This window comes from Erinaceus europaeus, chromosome 1 (assembly GCF_950295315.1).
Source record: "Erinaceus europaeus chromosome 1, mEriEur2.1, whole genome shotgun sequence".
Taxonomy (NCBI): Eukaryota; Metazoa; Chordata; class Mammalia; order Eulipotyphla; family Erinaceidae; genus Erinaceus; species Erinaceus europaeus.
Window position 1 is genome coordinate 101,701,292 of NC_080162.1, and position 22,307 is coordinate 101,723,598.

At 37.3% G+C, this 22,307-nt stretch overlaps 1 protein-coding gene across 4 annotated transcripts in view; it reads left to right on the forward strand.

The window, feature by feature from the left end:
• PCGF5 (polycomb group ring finger 5) overlaps positions 1-22,307 on the forward strand; it is a 189,244-nt gene that overhangs the window by 97,301 nt on the left and 69,636 nt on the right. For all 4 annotated transcript variants that reach the window (XM_060191897.1, XM_060191895.1, XM_060191901.1 and 1 more), the window contains exons 3-7: positions 4,970-5,066; positions 9,941-9,996; positions 10,098-10,157; positions 14,121-14,263; positions 19,255-19,353. In XM_060191897.1, the coding sequence (XP_060047880.1) occupies positions 4,970-5,066; positions 9,941-9,996; positions 10,098-10,157; positions 14,121-14,263; positions 19,255-19,353 (455 nt within the window). The remainder of the gene's footprint in view (positions 1-4,969; positions 5,067-9,940; positions 9,997-10,097; positions 10,158-14,120; positions 14,264-19,254; positions 19,354-22,307) is intronic.

The window sequence follows — 22,307 nt, forward strand, 5'->3', positions numbered from 1 at the left end:
GAAGAAGTGATAGGGTAAAGATAAGAGGGCTCTGAACAGCTCCATCAGCACCCAGAAAGACAGAAGGAAAAGGAGAGGGACATATGGAGGTATTTATGTTGTCATGAGTGGCTTGGGAGGGGAGGGGAAGAGAGCATTGAATCAGAAAAGAAAGGGACATCTATGCATAAATGTAGACAGATCATTGTAGAGATGATGGTTGGCCCATGTCTGCAACCTTAGGGGGACAGTGGTGGATTGCAGTGGGGAGACTGAAGATTCAGACCTCTGGTGGCGGAAATGGTGTGGATTCAAATCCCTGTTGACATGTAATTCTGTAATATAAAAATAAATAAATAAATGAATAAAGAAAGTAAGAAAGAAAAAAAATGGCCCAGGAGCAGTGGATTCATAGTGCAGGCACTACAATAACCCTGGAGGCAAAAAAAAAAAAAAAAAGTACTGGTCGGTTTTGGACCTTCTGCTCGATAAAAAGAAATATCTTCCATGAAAAAAATAGTTCCCAAAGGAAGCAATGTGTCATAAACATAACATGTGCACTTAAGCAGGTGAGTCACCATCTGGCCCATTCCGGATAATATTTTGACCGCCAAAAAATTTTATTTTTTGACTGCCTTAGTGTTAACTTCCAGCAAAGCTAGAATCCTGGTGTTGGGTTAGAGAGGTAGCTCACTGGAGAGGGCAAGTGCCTTGCCATGTGCTATGCGTGGTCTAGGTTTGAATCCCAGCACCATGTGAGAGTGCCATGGCAGTGGGGTAAGCTCTAGTATTGTGGGATGTGTTGTCTCTTCCCCTCTATCTGAATGGAGAAAAAAAAAATCTGGTACTCTTTCAGAGATTTGATTTAACTGGTGCTGGATGTGGCCTATAAATATGTTCTTTCAAAAATCTCATTGATGACTATGGTACTCATCTAAAATGTGAGAACTATTGTTTTATATAACTCAGCAACTATTTCTCATTTAAGAGATGGTAAAAGAATTTCATATAGTAAACTTTAGACAGAAGTTTAACAATGTTTGTGAAGACTAAACATAAAAATCACTTAAAAGTAAGAAATCTTGATGCCAGGGACCAAGTGTTTCTGACATTAAAATGTATTGCACAGTGCCTCAGGTTTTAGGCCTGGATCTGCACATCTTGGGAAAGGGTCCCAATCTCTGCTACACATCTGGGCAGACTACTCCAGCCCTTCAGTACTGCCTTGTCATTTGACAAAGGGAGTTAACAACAGTCAAACCCCATGCTATGATCCATAAAAAGCCTTGAACCCACAACCTGATATCTAGTTGATACTCAGTAAACATAAGCACTTGTTGCAATAAGAGTGTTTTCCGACTAGAAATATATGTGGTGGGCCTCACTCCCTCTTCGATCCAGGCATTCTTGTGCTCAAGACCTCTGTCTATAATGAACACTTCAGTGGGTCTCCAAACACAGTTCTAACTGCAGACTGCTACATTCTAAGTAGAAATTCTTGAAGAGTTGAGTTAATCAGTACAACCATTGAGAACTTAGAAAGCTTGGCAGTAAATCAGAAATTTTAAAAAATGTATTTCACACCTAGTATAAACCAAATTGTAAACTAAAGATAAAAAGCTAGTTTGGAGATGATAAGTTTTTTTTTTTTATGGATTTAAAGGAAAACAAATTCTTGTTTTACTTTTTTTTAAGTTTCTCTGACCTACTGACCTAGATTTCCTCAAGTAATAATTCTTAGAATGTTGTGCTTTATCTAATAGTTCTTAAGATCAAATGGGAGGTGTCTCTTAGGAATGACTTAAGTTACTGTAAGGGCTACTTCATGTAAAGCATTCTGTGTAAAATGAGATTTAATTCCACAAATATATATTTAAACTTTCAAATCAGAAGGCAGGGAATTCGTCTCCTATATATCATGTGCCTAAAAAAATAAAATAGAAGACCCCCTCATGGGGTCAGGCAGTGGTTCAGTGGGTTAAGTCCACATTTGTATGAAGTGTAAGGACCTGCTCAAGGATCCCAGCTCAAACCCCCAGCTCCCCACCTACAAGGGGGGGGGGTCACTTCACAAGTAGTGAAGCAGGTTTGCAGGTGTCTTTCTGTCTCTCTATCATCCCCTTATCTCTCAATTTCTCTTTGTCCTATCCAATAAAAATGAAAAATGGCTTCCCAGAACAATGGATTTGTAGTGCCAGCACTGTAGCATCAAGCCCTAGCAATAACCCTGGAGGCAAAAAAAAAAGTTTTGTGTAGGCATGCATTCAGGCAAATTGTTGGCATTTTATACTGAATTTCTTTATCTGTTAGAGGCCTAGTGGTGTTATTAGGGTGTCTACTAATAGGATTGTAATAAGGATTAAATTATTTTGAATTGGAATACATGTGTGCATATGTATAATTGAAACATTTAGGGTGGTACCTGGTATATGTACCTTTTAATTATTAACAGTTATGGCAACCACTACCAAACCATCTGAACAAAAAAGAAAACAAAGTCAAAATATATTTCAACATCTTAGATTTTTAGCTTTCTAAAATTATATGATTTTATCTAGAAGCAAATTTTGACTTTAGCCTCTGAAAAAATATTTTTGATTTTAATGTAATACACCTTTATATGATGAAGTTAGGTCAGACAAGACTGGGTGTGTTCAGAGCGGCATGGCCATAGACTGATGGAGTTAGTTCTTCTGCATTATGGGATGTAATTGTCAGTTTTTCTTAGATGTCATACTTTATAGAGATGCTGAAGACATTTGTAGGCAGAGAACAGGGAACTTCCACATGACACTCTTTTTCTTTGATAAGTATAAAAATATACAAAGATTTTATGTAGAAAACTTGGAATCAAATATATATATCATCATTCATCAGATTAGACAGATTACCAGGACTTCTTTCTCTGTAAAAGTAGAGTAAAATACTATGTCTCAAATGCTGGTGGAAAAAATAAATTACTTGTGTTGGGGCATTTCTGTCTCCCTCAAGAACAATGTTGCTAAGTAGAAATAATAAGTGTTATGTGGAAAACTGGGAAATGTTACACATGTACAAACTATTCTATTTTACTGTCGACTGTAAACCATTAATCCCCTAATAAGGAAATTAAAAAAGAAAAGAAAAAAAAAGAAAATATAAGTTGGTGGACAGTGGTGCACTCAGTAGAGCATACATGTAGAGCATAATGCTCAAGGACCTGGGGTTCAAGCCCCCATTCTTTACATTCAAGAGGGAAGTTTCACAGTGAAACAGTGCTGCAGGTGTCTGTTGTACTCTCTTTTCTATCTCCCCCTTCTCTCTTGATTTTTGTAAGTCTCTATCCAATAAATAAAAGGAGGTGTGGGGCAAGCGGTAGTATGCTGAGTTAAGTAAACATGGTACGAAGCACAGAGAATGGTGCAAGGATCCGGGTTCAGGTCCCCCGACTCTCCATTTGAAAGGGGCTGCTTCACAAGTGGTGGAGCAGGTCTGCAGATGTCTATCTTTTCTCTCTCCCTCTCTGTCTTCCCCTCCCCTCTCAGTTTCTCTCTGTCCTATCCAACAACAGCAACAACAATAATAGCAACAACAACAGTAGAAAAAAGGAGGGGGGTTGGACGGTGGCACACCTGGTTAAGTGCAGGTGTATGTTGTCATAAAGTTATAAAGTCAACTACTGTATTTTACTATAAACCGTTAATACCTCCAAGAAAGAAAAAGAGAAAACTTGTGTGACAGCATTTTAAAAAATAAAGTACGTGGAAATGGGTGGGGGGGAAGAAGTTGTGAAAGGGGAAGAGGAGGAACTGAACCAGATGAAAATTTCAGTTTATAAAGGGTAATAAGTAAAGGAGTATGAAATAGGATATTGGATTAAAAATTTGTTGTTGGTTTGGTGTAGTAAATGGGTCTTTAAGATTTGGGGACATAATTGTTGGCATTGCAGATAATAGAGAAAAAATGAGAGCCATTCATAGAAAGATGTTTCCTTTTTATAAATAAATTTTTTTAAAGATAGTATTAACAGGGGGGTGTAGGTTATATACCCTTGTGTCCTCCAGTCCACAAATCTTAATCTTTATTGTCTTTGCTTAGAATCTTGATGCAAAATCTTACTTATCCCAGTCACACTCCTCTCTCTCTGCTTATTTTTTTAAAAAATATTTATTTATTTATTTATTTATTCCCTTTTGTTGCCCTTGTTGTTTTATTGTAGTTATTGTTGTTATTGGTGTCATCATTGTTTGATAGGACAGAGAGAAATGGAGAGAAGAGGGGATGACAGAGAGGGAGAGAGAAAGATAGACACCTGCAGACCTGCTTCACCACCTGTGAATTGACTCCCCTGCAGATGGCGAGCTGGGGGCTCGAACCAAGATCCTTACACCAGTCATTGCACTTCGCGCCATGTGCGCTTAACCTGCTGCGCTACCACCAGACTCCCTTTCTTATCTTTTTATACCAACTTAATACCTGACCTATACCTTGTGTTTCATCATTCATGGCACCTGTGAACACAGATTTTTCGTATCTATATAGTCATATCTGTAAAGAGTTTCATTGTATTTCCTATTTGTACCAGGAGCATCCTCCCAATGAAAATTATTCCAAATATATTCAAATCCTTAATCCATATTTTAGCAGTCAAAAATAAAGTTAGACTTAACAGATGTTACCTTTCCCCTATTATTTTTTGTAAATGTATCATCTTTTTAAATAGTATTTTGACTATATTACTTCGTTTGCAAATATTTTTAAGAAAAGCAATAAGATAATATATAATTCTTAAGATAATTATATAAGATATAATTCAATAAGATAATTATATAATTCTTGTGGTTGTAGATTTTGAGATGGATTTTTGACAGTATTATAAAGTTTTATAAAATGTGACTAAATAATGATATTCTGGCTAAATTAGGTAGTTCTTAAATATTATTTCTCATTACATTAAATGTCAATGATAACATTCATTATTTTAATGAAGTATCTTCTTTTTTCTTCTTAGTCTGTAAGACTTGTATTGTCCAGCATTTTGAAGATAGCAATGATTGTCCAAGATGTGGTAACCAAGTTCATGAGACAAATCCATTAGAAATGTTGAGGTAAGAGTATTTTATAGTTCATTTAATTGAAATAAATTATATAGTAAGAATTTTTACCTAATTATTACTTAATAGTAATTTTTATTACTCATCAAAATATTTGTTGGTACATTGACTCGGTTAATACAGGTTTTGTGAATTTTATAATTTTCATTTTGAAGCACTTTATTTAAAATATTTTATTAAGAGTAATTTTTTAAAAGGGTGTACACATAAACAATTTTTTAAAAGGGTGCACACATTAAATATTTAAGAAATATGTCTCCAAGTTTAAAATTGAAACTTTGTCTCAGGCTCACATAATTACTTGCAGTATTTTAATATTTCATATAGTTCACTATATTTTGTTGGGTTACAATAGTAGTGGAAAGATGGAAGACCTAGTAGTCAGGGATACTAATGTTGATACTATCCGTCTTTTAACTTTATCATATACTTAAAAATGATTGTACAAGTGTTTGTACCAAGCTTAAAGAATTTTTAAAGGAAGTTGAGCAGTGGCGCATTCACCTGAGCATACAGGTTACCATGCACAAGGACCTGGGCGTGAGTCCCTGTTTTCCACCTGTAGGGGCAAGATTCCAGGAGCAGTGAAGTAAGGCTGCAGGTGTCCCTCTCATGTTCCCTTCCTACTTCTCCTCCTCCTCCCTTTCCCCTCTCAATTCTGTCTTTCCTATACAAATAAAAGAGAGAGTGAAAAAAGGGAAAAAATGACTGCAAGGAGCAGTGAATATTTGTGCAGGCATTGAGCGCCAGTGACAAACGAAGGAAGGAAGGAAGAAAGGAAGGAAGAAAGGAAAGAAAAAAGAACAGGAAGAAAGAAAAAGAATTGTTAAAATGACTACCATTTAGTTAGCAAGTATAATCATATCTTTTCAAAACTGAAAGTAACGTATAAAATCCAAATCCTGTTTCTCCAAATTAGAAAATTGAAAATTAAAGAAATGGCATGGAGGGAGGGAATGGGGATACAGAGAACTGGTGGTGGAAATGGCACAGAATTATATCCCTTTTATCTTATAGTCTTTTGAATCAATACTAAGTCCATAATAAAGTTAAAATAAAAATAAAATTAAACAAAAATTAACTGGCTAAGGAAGACAGAGGGATATTGATGAGGGATATTTCAAAGTTGTAGAAATGAAACTTAGTTGACTCCTGATCTGTTTGTACATACTGAGATGGAATTTCTTCCTAATTCAGGAGTAAGTATATAAAAAAAAACAAAGAAAAGCAGTCATTACTTCCAGGGAAAATAAAAGTAGAATTGGAGGACATCCATAATCAGAGTACACTAGCTCTAGGAATCAAGGAGGTGGGGCATGATAATGCTGTATTTTAACACAAGTTTTATGAGGAATTTATTTTCAACTAATTAACTATTTTATTATTGGCTAGAGATGGAGAGAGGTTGAGAGAGGAAGGGGAGATAGAGAGGGAGAGAAACAGAGAGACACCTGAAGTCTTGTTTCACCATTGGAGAAGCTTTTTCCCTTCAGGTGAGGACCAAGGGCTTGAACTTGGGTCCTTGCACACTATCATGTGTGCACTTAACCAGGTGTGCCACCACCTGGCCCCTAGGAATTTTTATTTGTAAATTATGTACACATAGCAACTGGGAAGATGGATCAGGTGGAGTGAAGGACTTGCACACCCAAGTCTTCAAGTCCAATTCTTTGTGACCTTTCTACCAGACTAGTGCTCTGCTTTTGCTCTCTCTCTAATATAAAAGCACACTCTCTCTTTCTTCTCTCGGTTATGAAAGAGACCCCATTGGTGGATTTGCATTTGTGAGTTCCACACCATATATATTGAAATGATTCTCCATCTCTGTAGTAGATAGATAGATAGATAGACAGACAGACAGACAGACAGACAATGTATTGCTTTGATAGTAAATTAAGGAAAGGAATGCTGTTGTGTGTATACTGTAACTTTTAAACAGGCTGAGAAAATTTTGGCTAAGTATCTGAGTTTTCTCAAAGAATAAATAACATTTGTGGGGTTTTTTTTTGGGGGGGTTGGTTTTTTTTTTGGTTTTTTTTTTTTTTGGAGAGATGGTGAAGAGTATTTGAGTCAAAGTGAACATCATGAGGAAGAAAAGCAGACTAAGAGAGATAAGGCATCCTTAGGGATAATTGAATTAGCCAGTAGACTAAAGGAGACCATCACAGAATAGCACCAGCTATGGTTATAGATTAGATTCAGGCAGGTGATGTGGAGAAATTTAATTTGTAAGCAGATAAGCAGTGAACAAATTAGCTCTCAAGGACTATTCATTGTGCAATCCCAGATTAACAGAAAATAACTGTGCTGACCTCAAAGTAGATTGGTAACTGAGGGAATCAAAGGTAGGAAAGGCATGAATAAACCAGAGACTGGGGAGAGGGGGGATGAGAATGAGCTGTCAGTGGGGCTTGTTGAATAACTGTGATGAGGGAAATTAAGTCTTACATTTTAAACTTTGGGAGATCATCCCATATTCATCCTTCTGTTTCTGTGGGATGATCTCACTCTCAGGCAGAAGTTGAAAAACAAGATCAGAAGAAAAAAAAAAAAAAACACAAGTAGAACCTGGAATTGGCGTATCGCACCAAAGTAAAAGACTCTGGGGTGGGGATGGGTGGGTGGGGAGAATACAGGTCCAAGAAGAATGACAGAGGACCTAGTGGGGTTGTATTGTTATATGGGAAACTGGGGAATGTTATTCATGTACAAACTATTGTATTTACTGTTGAATGTAAAACATTAATTCCCCAATAAATAAATTTTTAAAAACTTTGGGAGAGAGATTATATCATTTCTAAATTTAATTTTAAAAGACAAGACAATAAGAGAGGTACTTAAGGTATTCATTATTTTGTTCAAGGGTAGATGAGACTATCTTAACAGATAAAAAGGTGTTGCTTGGGAGTTGGGCGGTAGCTCAGTGGGTTAAGCGCATGTGGCGCAAAGCACAAGGACAGGGATGAGAATCCCGGTTCAAGCCCCCGGCTCCCCACCTGCAGGGGAACCGCTTCAGAGGTCGTGAAGCAGGTGTGCAGGTATCTATCTTTCTCTCCCCCTCTCTGTCTTCCCCTCCTCCCTCCATTTCTCTCTGTCCTATCCAACAACAATGACATCAACAACAATAACTACCACAACAATAAAAACAAGGGCAAAAGGAAATAAATAAAAGGAAAAAAAAGGTGTTGCTTGAGGTAGTCTTTTTCTGTTTTTTGATGTAGAACTCGACGAGCTCAGAAAAAAGATGGTGTGTTTGTATAAGCTATCTGACTGTATGTTAATTTTGAAGAGATGAAAATGATTGAAATATTTAAGGAAGATAGCTTATAGAAAAAGTGCAAGGGGTTGGACAGTGGTGCACCCAGTAGAACATGCATGTTGCAATGCTCTGGAACCTGGGTTCAAGTCCTCCGTTCCCATCAAGAGTAGTGAAACAGCTCTGCAAGTGTCCCTTTCTCACCCACTCTGTATCCCCATTCCCTCCTGATTTCTCTCTTGTCTCTATCCAATAAATAAAATATTTAAAAAGAAGAAAAGGAGTATAGAGCAATAGAAAAGTTAAGCAAGGGCTTGGGGCATTTTTTGAAAGCAAAGTAAAGACATGGAGGCTGTGAAAATGGAGGAATTACATTTTTTTCCACCATGATTGCCTTTTTTTGTTTTGATAGGAGACAAATAGAGAGGGAATGAGAGGCTGGCAGAGGAGAAACATCGCAGCACTGGTTCATAGCTCATGGAGACCTAGTACTGGGGGTTCAAGCCCTTATATTCACACTGGCAATGTGCTCTACCTAATGAACCATTATTTACACTATTAATAAATACTTACATTGTTATCAAGAAAAACAGAATGGCTGAATGTTCTACAGGTTTCAAAGTAAGATATAGAAGCTATTTCCTTTTATGAGGGAGAAGGTACTATGGTGGTGATTTAGAGAGTAGGTATATCAGATATTGTTGAATAACATAGCACCTACCCCTAAGCTTCATACTTAAAATAGTAAGCATTTATTCATCATACTTATGTATGGTTCACAAATATAGATGGTTCTTCTGATCATGGATACTCACACAACTACAATAAACTGCTGGTCAGTCAGGCTGCTCTGCTGATCTCAGCTCGGTTCTTTGGGGTTTGGCTATCAGTGAACTGGTTCGTAATGGCTTTGGTAAGGCAGTTTAGTTTTCTGTATGGTGTCTCATCCTCCAGACTTATTCTCACAGTTCCAGAATTATCAAAGAAAAAGCATTTGATGGCTCTAAAGACTTAGACTCAGAAATTCACTTGAAATACCACACTCAGAAATACTACATTCTGTTAGGTTGAGCAAGTTTCAGGCTTATCCCATACATAGTCTCAGGGTGGTGAAATTCACTCCATCTCTGAATCAGTGGAGAATTTCAAAGTCATGTCAAAGGATACAGGTATAAAGAAAGCTGGGAAGGGACAGGTGGTGGCTCACCTGGTTGAGCGCACAAGTTACAATGTGCAAGGACCTAGATTCAAGCCCCCGGTTCCCATCTGCAGGGGGAAAGCTTTGCAAGTAATGAAGCAGGGCTGCAGGTGTCTCTCTGTCTCTCTCCCTCCCTATCTTCCCCTTCCCCCTTGATTTCTGGCTGTTTCTATCCAGTAAATAAAGTTAAAAACATTTTTTTTAAAAAAAGCTGGGAACAGGAACCCATTGTCAGTAATAAGTTTACCTGTGTGGGAGGGCTGGAAACAGATGTGCTGAGGAGTTTGATAGAGTAGGTGTGCTAAGCTTTGTGTATTCTATATTTTGAAGCACAGATACAATGTAGACCTCAAGCTGCTTACATATGTTGATATCCTCACTGTTACTGTATTCTCTTCCATCTCCCACCCCAAGGTTGGATAATACATTAGAGGAAATTATATTTAAGCTGGTCCCTGGACTACGAGAACGTGAGTTTCTTTTTGACTTCTTGCAAACGTTTGTGTTTTATAAACATTTCTATAAAATATTTTGTGATTGTTTCACTGTGATTTTTTTTCTTTTAAATTAGAAGAACTTGAGCGTGAATCTGAATTTTGGAAGAAAAATAAACCTCAAGAAAATGGACAAGGTGACTTTTTCTTATATATGTATATCTGACAACCTCTTTCAAATTGGTCAGTTTTGGTGAATCAGTGTCCCCTCAAGATCAAACTTCTGCAAAGTTCATGTGCCTCTTTATGAACCTTTCCGTCATGAACTTTCTATATAAGAAGTTACGTGATTTTATATAAATATGTGTAAATCTGGATTTTCTCCATGTAGATAATTATCTAATTTTGGGGAAAAGAAAAGGAGATAAACAGATTGAAATCTTTCAAAAATGTTTATGTGTTCTTATAGATTCACTTGTGAGTTTACTCTTCCACCCCTGGTTATCCCATAAGATCGCAGGATTGCCAGTTAGAATGGATGAGAAAAACTTTTGTCTGTAAGATGGCATTCATGATTTTATTCATCTTAATTGTTAGTCCTTGCTTTCTGTAACAGGTCAGATTTGAGAATGAATAGTTTTGAGTGACTGGAATAAAGTAGAAGGTATTATTTTTTTATTTGAAACAATAAAATGGGCAAAGAAACCAAGCCTGACAAAAAGAATAACCAAAGGTTTGTTTTACCAAAATGTAAATTGTAGTTTGGGTAGTAGTTCTACAGTGAAAATAAAAAGACATAAAGATAGTATCCCTAGTTTCTGACTACTATTCAAGAGGACAGAAGCCCAGATGATCAACATCAGAAGCTGCATGGTAGGGTGAGTCCACGGTTTGATGCACCCTACTGTTTAGACTGTGAAAGACTACAGCCTACTTTGTTTATATCCTTTCTCCATTTTTTAAGTATTTCATAGTATTTTATCTTTAGCTTGGGTGGAAAGGTTGATCTTACCTTGAAGCTGAGTTTGGTTCATAAAAGATCACTCCTGTCTATATGGGTTCCATATAAATATGTATTAAAAGAAAAGGAAGAGTGGTCCAGGAGGTGGCACAGTGGATAAAAGCATTAGATTCTCAACCATGAGGTCCTGAGTCAATCCCTAACAGCACATATACCAGGGTGATGTCTGGTTCTTTCTCTCTGTCTGCCTGTCTTTCTCATGAATAAATAAAAAAATTCTAAAAAAAAAGAAAAGTGCCCTGACAGAAAAGGAAGAATGTAGTAGAGAGCCCATCTGTCCATGATGAGAAAACTACTGTGCAATGCTTAAAGTACCATCATTGGTGAGGAGGTGACCAGTCATTTGTTCTGAGCTCCTCGGTGCTGTAATGCTTTTCTGGCTGTGTCAAGGTTCACCTTCCCTGAATCTCTGCCTTACACCAAAGTTAAAGCTTGTGTCTTCTCTTGCATAGTCCATTTTACCTGCTCCTATCAGAGTCCTTATGATAATAACTTGTTGGACTGTTTTACTTTTCTCCATCACCATGTATAGACCTTGACCATTTTGAGGGGTCAGAGTGGTTTCATCGTTGTTCCTTCAAACTTAGGTCAAAATATGTTTAACATGAACTTAAAGCTACTCAGTGGGCTAATGAATCAATAATACAGTTGACATGCATGCAGGTTATTTCATAGGTTAAATACATCTGCATATAATGCAAAAGATGCTATCCTGATATCTTTACTGGAACTTTGATGTGTTACATTACTATGTATATGTTTAAAAGGTGAACTTGTTTACCCCATTTTATTTCACTAGATAATTTTGTTATTTCACTAGTTGAATATATGGGAATTTCAAATTTTGAGATCTGTGAAGTTATTTTGTAGCTTGAAAAGCAAGTACTTTTTTATTATTATTTAAAAAAAATTTTTTTCCAAATTATGTATGCTGCAAATTCTATATAAGGGTGTTGGAAGGGGTAGTACTTAGTTTTAAACACACAAGCGCACAAGACACACGTGTGCGCACACTCACACACACAGGATATTTTTCATATCTTACCTACTTTCTACATGGTCTAGTAATAAATTGCGATCATTTCTGTGATCCAATGTAGCCAATCCTGAATATTTTATGTAAATATCACAAAAATCAAGAAACCTAGGGCTCAGTGGTGGCATACCCGGTGAAGTGCATATGTTACAATGCATAAGGACCCAGGTTCAAGCTCCGGGACCTCACCTGAGGAAAGCTTCATGAGTCATGAAGCAGAGCTGCAAGTGTCTCTTTCCCTCTCGATCTCCCATTTCCCTCTCAGATTTCTGACTATCTCTATCTAATAAATAAATACAGATAATAGAAAAAAAGTATTTTCTTAAAAAAGAAATCTGGGGGGAGTCGGGCTGTAGCGCAGCGGGTTAAGCGCAGGTGGTGCAAAGCACAAGGACCGGCATAAGGATCTTGGTTCGAACCCCGGCTCCCCACCTGCAGGGGAGTCGCTTCACAGGCGGTGAAGCAGGTCTGCAGGTGTCTATCTTTCTCTCCTCTTCTCTGTCTTCCCCTCCTCTCTCCATTTCTCTCTGTCCTATCCAACAATGACAACAACAATACTAACTACAACAATAAAACAACAAGGGCAACAAAAGGGAATAAATAAATAAAATAAATATTAAAAAAAAGATTTAAAATAAAATTAAAAAAAAAAGAAATCTGGGGTCGAGCAGTAGCACAGTGGGTTAAGTGCACATGGCATGCAGCACAAGGACCAGTGTAAGGATCTCTTTGAGCCCCCGGCTCCCCACCTGCAGGGGGAGTCACTTCACAGGAGGTAAAGTAGGTCTGCAAGTGTCTGTTTTCCCCTCCTCTCTGTTTTCCCCTGTCTCCATTTCTCTCTGTCCTATCCAATAGCAATGACAGCAGTAACAACAACAATAATAATCACAACAACAATAAAACAACAAGGGCAACAAAAGGGGAAAAAATAGCCTCCAGGAGCAGTAGATTCGTGGTACAGGCACTAAGCACGCCAGCAATAACCCTGGAGGCAAAAACAAACAAACAAACAAACAAAAACTGTGCCCATATGGTAGAATCTTCCCTATAAATTATTATTTCCTCAATAAAATCATTTGGAAAAAAGCATGTTTCTATTGCAGAGTTGGTTGGAACATTTTTAAAATTTAAAAATTTTCAGCTATTCGTTGTCAATAAATTTTTAAAAACCTGAGAGGTAACTCAGTGGGTAAAATATATTCCAAATGGAGTGTGAAATCCTGGGTTCAATCCCTGGAGCCACATGGCAGCACCAAGAGCAGTGCCAAGGAAACTTGGTGGAATGGTACTTTGGTACTTTGGCATCTCTCCTTCCCTTTCTCTAATCTCTAGAATTATAGAACTTTAAAAATGGAGTGCCAAGGAGATATCTCAGCATTAGTGCATAGACCTGCATGACTTAGACCCCCAAGTTCCATTCCTGGGATTACTATATGCCCAAGTTGATCAGTGGTTTTTTTGTTCGTTGTGTGTGTTCTCTCTCTCTCTCTCTCTCTCTCTCTCACTCACTTTCTCTTCTCCCCACCTCCTTCTACTTATAAAAAAATTTTCTGGCATTGGGAACCCTGTGCACAGCAGCGAAGTAGGACCTAAGTTGGCCTATGGGACCTGTGTGCATGCACTTACATAGAAGGATGAGAAACTGTGCTCATGTGACAACAGCCATTTTGAAAATTACCATTTCTGTAATAAAACATTACAATAAATAGATTTAAAATGTGAACTGAGAGGTTCCCTCAGCAGTATCTCAGACTTAGAAATCCCTGAGTTCATACCCAACCTAGAAATATGTTTAATAAAAAGTTATTTTAAAATAATTTTTTTGTAAAATGTTTAAACACTTTAAAAAATGTTTTAATGGTTGATTTTTGTTTTGATGTTGATATATTACCATGTAAAGTATTGTTTTTATTAGTGATTTAACAGTGTTTTGCAAAATTATAAGATTTCAGGGGCATAATTCACATCCACACATGGTGAATGTAAGTTACCATACCCTCATTAAAGTTCTGTGCCCCTTTACCCCTAAAGTAGCTATTGTAGTTCTCAAAATTTTAAATCTGTGTCAAATATATCCAACTTATATTTGGTTAAATTATACAGATGACACTTCTAAAGGTGACAAACCTAAGGTAGATGAAGAAGCTGATCAAGATGATAAAGATTATCACAGAAGTGACCCACAGATTGCTATATGTCTAGATTGTTTACGAAATAATGGCCAATCAGGAGACAATATAGTAAAGGTAAGTGGATAAGTGCTGTTTTACTCTTTGATTATCATAATATAGTAAACCTTTGATAATTTCTTATAAAATTTCCTAAAGTTTCAAAATGTTTGCTTTCAAAGACTTTATTAACACAACCAAGTAGAATGCCAATTTCTAATCATCCCATACCTATTAGTGACCTAATATTCTTTCCCCTACACCTGATTTTCTTTTCTTTTTCTTTTTCTTTTTAAATGTCTTTATTGGGAGATTAATGGTGTATAGTCAGCAGTAAAATGCAGTTGTGTAACATTTCTCAGTTTTGCATATAAGAATTCAGTCCCCACTAGGTCCTCGTCTGCCATCATGTTCCAGGACCTGAACCCTACCCCAGAGTCTTTTACTTTGGTGCAATACACCAACTCCAGTTCAAGTTCTGCTTTGTATTTTCCCTTCTGTTCTTGTTTTTCAACTTCTCTCTATGACCAGGATCATTCCATATTCATCCTTCTCTTTTTGGCTGATCTCACTTAACATGATTCCTTCAAGCTCCATCCAAGATGAGGCAACACCTGATTTTCAATCCTACAGTGGCACTGCCTTGGGGCAATGCCACCATCTAGTGGCTAATGAAGAGAGTTACGTTTCTGTTTATCTTTTTTACCTTTGTTGGATTTCTCCCCTTTAATTGAGGTAGCCAGCTGGGACTATAGTCATTCCTGTCAGGCAGTGGCTTCAGCTCTTTTGTCTATGCTCTTCTAATTTTCTCTATTTTATTTTCAAATAGAAAAAGCAATTCATGTCAATATTAATATATTTTATGAATAGTAAAAATAATTGGTTTGAAATACAATTGGATTTCAAACATATCTATTGAATACTATATTGTTTTAATTCTTGAAGACTTCAGTTGTTTCCTGTAGACTTTCTGCTTCTTTTTTTTTCTTTTATTGGTGATTTAATATTGATTTACAGAATTATAAGATAAGGGTAGGGGAGATAGCATAATGGTTATGCAAAAAGACTTTCATGCCTGAGGCTTTGAAGTCCCAGGTTCAGTCCCCCGTCCCACCATAAGCCATAACTGAGCAGTGCTCTGGTAAAAAAAAAAAAAAAGAAAAGAAAAGAAAAGAAAAAAGCATTTGCTGCCACCGCTACAACTTCCTAAAATGCTGTCATGACAGCAAGTATGATCATCAGACCTACAGAAAAAATATATATAAGATAACAAGGGTATAATTATGCACTGTTTCCACCACCAGAGTTCTGTGTCCTCATTCCCTCCATTGGAAACTGCAGTAGTTCTCCCAAGGTCACAGATACTGATTGACTATTACTTCTGTAACTATATTTATGTTTATTTGCCCTTCTTTCCTGCCTTCTCTTTCTAAGTAACACCTATACCTGTTTATTACTTTCAAATATCCTTCCTTTTATTCTCTTCACTCTTTGAGTCCCAATGGAATTGGAGTTCAGAACCCTCTGGCCACCTTACTCTATCATATAACCCCCTTTGTGAGTTTGGACCAAAATTATTTTTGGGGTGCAGAAGGTGGGAGTTCTGGTTTCTATAATTGATTCTCCACTAGACATAGGTGTTGGTAGATTGATCCAGCCTATTCCTAAGTGAAGTTTTATTATTGTTTTTGTTTTTATGGAAGCTATGAACTGCTGAACTGATTTTCTTGTCTGATATTACTCTGGTATATATGCTATCTGGGATTGAATTTGGGACCTTATGCTTGTGAGCCCAGTACATTATCCATTGCACCACCTCCCACTGCTCACAAATTAGATACTATAATTTTTAACTGCTCATAAACTGTATCTGTCAGCACAGAAGTGTTTTATACCATGTCCGTAGTGCATATGACATAGTAAAATCAATGTGATATGCCATATTAGTGGAATAGAGATGAAAAATTACATGTGGCAAAGCAACACCCTAACCTCGTGAGCTATTTCACTGACTTGAGAATAGTCATTTCAACAAACGATGCTGAAACAACTGCATATCCACCTTGTACTATATACAAAAGATTAACCTGGTAATTAACCTGGTGGTAGCGCAGTACGTTAAGCACACATGGCACAAAGAGCAAAGACCTGCACAAGGATCCAGGTTCGAGCCCCCAACTCCCTACCTGCACGGGGGTCGCTTCACAAATGGTGGAGCAGGTCTGCAGGTGTTTGTCTTTCTCTCCTCACTGTCTTCCCCTCCTCTCTCAATTTCTCTCTGTCCTATCCAACAACAACAACAGCTATAACAACTACAACAAGGAAAACAAAATAGGAACAATGGCCTTCAGGAGCAGTAGATTCGTAGTGCAAGCACCAAGCCCTAGCAATAACCCTGGAGGCGAAAATAAAAGGGGGGGAAGGGAGGAGAGGAGAGGAGAGAAGAAAAGGAATCAACTCCTGTGCAAAAATCAGCACTGTGGAGGAAAGAAAAATGAACTGAACCTCTGAGGAGATAACTTGGCACTAGAGAATAGTACTCACATGCGTGAGGTTCCAAGTTTGATCCTTGGCACTACATACATAGGAGTTTAACAGTGCTGTGGTCACTCTAACTTGCTCTCTCTCATAAAAAAGAAATCCTTAAAAAAAGAAAGAAAGAAAGAAAGAAAGAAAGAAAGAAAGAAAGAAAGAAAGAAAGAAACTCAAGTAATTTATATAAATGCAACAGCTGAAATTATAGTATTCTTAGAATATGGGAATAAATCTTCATAACCTTAGAGTTTTTAGAAATGATGACAAGCCTGCGAAGCACAAGAATACGGCTTTGAGCCCCCGGCTCCTCACCTGCAGGAGGGTCGCTTCACAAGGTCTGCAGATGTCTGTCCTTCTCTTCCCCTCTCTATCTTCCCCTCCTTTCTCGATTTATCTCTGTCCTATCCAACAACAGTGACAGCAATAACAATAACAACAAGGCAACAAATAGTCTCCAGGAGCAGTGGATTCTTAGTGCAGGCACCGAGCCTCAGTTATAACCCTAGAGGCAAAATTAAATAAATAAATAAATAATTTTTTTAAATGATGATAAGCCACCTTCCCAAGTATAAAGTGATAGCACATTGTTTTTTATTTGCAATTCTATAATCATGTATGCGATAGAATAATTTTCCATGTGCCTATGGGCCTGTTTTCTTTTAATGGATACTTTACTATCTGAATTATAACCAAGTACTGAGTGTAGATTTCTTTATGTATTGGTTTTCACTAAGTATGTTTTACTAAATAATACATACAGACAAGGGAGATAAATAGTGGCTTACCTAACAGATTTTCTTGCCTGATCCTCTGAGGTCCCAGTTTCAATACTTAGCCCCACCATGAACAATGAATCAGAGCTAAACAGTATTCTGGTAAAAAGAAAACAAATAATCACTTTGATTGGATAATCTACATTTGACTTAATTTACAAGTATTTCCATATTTTAAATTATCTTCCTATGTACATAAGTGATAATTTGTATCTTTAAAAAAATTATCTTGTGGGCTCAGGGAGTTAATTCACCTGGTAGAGCATATACTTTACCAAGCATCAGAACCCGGGTCTGAGCCACTTATCATCACACAATAGCTCCATACAAAGGTGACAGACACCTCATTAGCAGTGGAGTGGTGCTGTGGTATCTCTCCTTTGCCCACCCATGTCTGCCTGCCTCTCATTCTCTTGTTCTCTCTGGCTCTCACCCTCTAGTTAGGAAGAAAACAGAATGTGGTCCGGGAGGTAGTGCAGTGATAATGCTTTGGACTCTCAAGCATGAGGTCCTGAGTTCAATCCCCAGCAGCACATGTGCCAGAGTGATATCTGGTTCTTTCTTTCTCCTCCTGTCTTTCTCATAAATAAAATCTTAAAAAAATAGAAAGAAAACAGAAAAGAGAAATGTTCCTCCAAGAGAGGTGGAACCAGACAGACACATAGGAACCCTTCAGGCAGTAAAGTTAAATAATGTTTAAAATTCTATTACTGTTTTTGTTTAGTATTGATGTTTTAAGTCTTTGGTGGTATATTTTTATTCCACATGTTTATTATGTGTGCAACCTCATTTTGATTAATTTTCGGTTTGGTTGTCCATTTTGAGTTCTCAGATTTTAGTGATGGTCAAGCTTAAAGTGTAAGTTAGTACTAGTGAAATGAGTAAAGTCTAGTGAAGTAAAGGCAAATTGAATATTGTTTTTCTAGTAAACTACTGCTACAACCTATTAGAGAAAGTCTGATTATGTTTCTCTCTAACAAAAAGTCTATATATATGATTTTTAGTTAGTTTCTAAGGATATAGAGCCCTTACTGACCTTTCTCTATTGAACACTAGCACTCCGGAGAACTATACTGAAATCACTGCCCTTTTTTTTTTTATCTTTTTTTATTTATTGGTTAGAGACAGCCAGAAATTGAGAGGAGGAGGGAAGCTAGAAAGGGAGAGAGACACCTGCAGACCTCTCTGCTTTACCACTCGCAAAGCTTTCCCCTGCAGGTGGAGACCAGGGCCTTGAACCTGGGTCCTTGTGCACTGTAGCATGTGAGCTCAACCAGGTATGCCACCACCTGGCCCCCACTGCTCTTTAAAACATATTTAAAAGCTATAAGACTTTTAAGATTCCCTAAAATTTTCAGAGGCAATATCATGTATTAAGAAACTTTATATCTTTTATATAAACCTTTATATGACCTTTATTTTCAGTTTATATTTTCATATAAATAACCAGAAATTAGAAACATATTTACTCACAAGTACTAGAGAACTATAAACATTTAAAACATTTTTTCAGAATATATTTTGAAAATACTCAGAAATAGTAGTAGACTTGAGACCTGTCGTTTCCTCAAAAGCAAGGTAGAAAAGTTTAATTAGAAGAAGGGTAGGTATAGCATAATGGTTATGCAAAAAGACTTTCATGCCTGAGGCTCTCAAGTCCCAGGTTCAGTCCTCCACACCGTCATAAGCCAGAGTTGAGCAGTGCTCTGGTAAAAAAAAAAAAAAAAAAAAAGTTTAATTAGTGTTCTTTATTTCCTTTAGGGTTTAATGAAGAAATTCATTAGATGTTCTACACGTGTAACTGTGGGCACTATTAAAAAATTTCTAAGCTTAAAACTAAAACTTCCAAGTTCTTATGAGGTAAGTTAATAGTCTGATTATTATGCTAATTCTAATCTGAAGTAATTTTTTTTTTCCTGAGCTGGGGGTCTGCAGGGTTCCACCACTTCAGATTCACTTTGTCAGTCATTGAGGGAGAGTTGTATAGCACCACAACTTCTCCTGGTGCTGTGCCACTCTCATGTGATCCCACCCTGGGATGCATGGCAAGGCACAGGCCTTATCTGGTGAGCACTCTATCCAGCCCTGAAGTAGAGTTATAATACAACTAAGAATTAACTGAGAATATGTATAATTTATTTTTTGTGTAACTGATTATAGTTTTTTGTTAAAATTTTAAGTTTCATAGTGTAGTACTCCTTATATTCTCTATTTTCTAACATAAACAACCTGACCAAAACATGATACTAATATATTTGTGTTTTATAATTAGAGGAAATATTTAAATGACAGCATTGAGTTATTTAAAATGAATATCTCAGCTAAAACGATTCTTTTATTAATGTTATGATGCTTTAGAATGCCTTCCCCCCCAATTCCTCTGAGATCCATTTTTACCAGTTCTTTATAGGTATCTTTTTCATAATGTAAAATGTTGTCTTTTACATAAAAAGGTATTTGGTAGAGGCTAGGGTGGGGGCCAGGCAGTGGCACACCTGGTTAAGCATATACATTACCATGCACAAGGACCCCCTCTCTCCCCTTCTTTATCTCTCCCTCCCCTCTCAATTTCTCTCTGTCCTATCAAAGAAAAAGAAAATATCTGGCCACCAGATGTGATGGATTCATCATGCAAGCATGATCTTCCTGGTGGCAACAAAAAAAAGGGGAGGACCAGGTGGTGGCACATCTGGTTGAGTGCACGTTACAATGTGCAGAGACCCAGGTTCAAATCCCCAGTCCCCACCTGGAGGGGGATAGCTTCTCTAGTGGTGAAACAATACTGCAGGTGTGTCTCTGTCTCTCTCCCTCTCTACCTCTTCCACCCCTCTCAATTTCTGGCTGTCTCTAATCAATAAATAAAGATATTTTAAAATAAAATTGGGGGGAAGAGATTTGTTAAATAGTGTTCCTCTAGTTCTGAGATATGCAGAACCTACATTACTTGATACTAGATAAAATCAACATATTACAGCTGTATCAGTGCAGTTTACCAGTTTATTTACAGGAGAGATAAACTGCCCTCATGTAGTTCACAACCTATAATATGGTCAATGCTTAGAGGATGATAGTCTAGGGATGTGACTATAACATAATGAGCAAACATGACTACCATGCCTCATCTGCCCAAATAATAGTCTTACAACTTACATTAATTTCCTGTCAGATTCTGAGTTGAAGCATCCAAAAACTCTAAATTTTCACTATATAAATAAAATGGTATAATTTCTCAGACTTAATTATGGTGATATTAATGTGGACAGTCATAGTAATTGAACATGGGCATTGACAAGTGTTAGAGTATATATTCTGAGGAATCCTCTGATCTTGAAGTTATTTAAGAATTTATCTCAAATGGCTAACCTATGGATTAATAGTTAGCATTTATTATATTCTGGTCCTACCAATATAAAAAACTTCCCCAAGATAACAACTGAAAATTATTTTTAAGTATTCAAAGCTCTATATGCTAGGTAAAAGCAAAAGATAGTATCAAATTTCTGGGCTAGCTTGGGGGTGCCTCTTCTCAGGCACGTACTCTCTGGGTTGGAGAGAACGCGACTGGAGCTACCCTGGGCTGGTACTCAGTGATGCAAGAGAGATGACCCAAGAACAGAGCTGGTGGTGGTGAGGCGATTCAATTCTTTATTGTTCAGAGAGCCCAGGCTTTTAAAGGTTGGACCCTGAAGTGGCAGATTGGAAACGGAAATGGCTTGACATGGTTTGGAAAGGGGCGGAGAAAGGCAAAAGGAGCTGGAAAGGTAGGAACTTCCTTAGCAACTGTTGTGAAGGTTTTAACTGGTAGGATTAATAATACCCTGCAGGCAGGGAGGGTCTTGAAGGTAGAAAGAAGATAGATCAAAAGAATGGAATGGGTGGGGATTTTTCAGGCAAAACAATGATTATGTAGATAATAAGGGAGCAGGCCATAGTATCAGGAATGCAGGGTGCTTTTTGAGGCAGGGAGTCTGATAAGACAAGGCCAATCTTGGGGAGTGGTATCCCTCCTCGCTCAACCTCTCAGTAGAGAGAGACTGACAGGATGGATGTCCCCTCAAGTCAAGCCCTGCCAAGCTCAACCACATCCTCACAATTTCCCTGACACCAAATCATAGATAAAAAAGCAGTGAAAACAGAATATTGTCTAATAAAATACTATATGCATTTTATTGTTATTTCTTTTATGTTCTAGTTTCCAAGAAGATGCTATTGCTAAGAGTACTGTTTTTCTGATATTTCTTTACATATAAGGACTAAAAGGAAAATAAAAGCTCATTATATATTCCAGTGCAAAGGACTTTTCCTAATAGTTTTAGAATTCTTTCTCTTTCCTTCTTATTTTATTGTCCAAGATATAGAAGATACTTTAATGAGAGCCATATAGCTGTAATTCTGTACATTGCTAATTCAAGCAGGATAACCTATTTTAATTTAACTAAATTGATTTTTTTATAGTGAAAGAAATAGAGAGGGAGAGAGACAAGGAAAGGGAAAGACACCTGAAGCACTGCTCCACTGCTTTTGAATATTTCCCCCTGCAGGTGGGGACTAGGGCCTTGAACCTGAGTCCTCACACATAGTAGCTTGTGTGCTCTACCAGGTGAGATAATATCAAATCCCAATAAATGACTAGGTTTAATTAAATTAATGATTTAATTGACTAAGCATTGCTTTCTGTATCCCTTTATGAATTCACATTATAGGCAAGATAAAGAAAACAAAATTATCAGAAGTCAGGCGGTAGCGCAGCAGGTTAAGTGCACATGGTGCAAAGCGCAAGGACTGGCATAAGGATCCCGGTTCGAGCCCCTGGC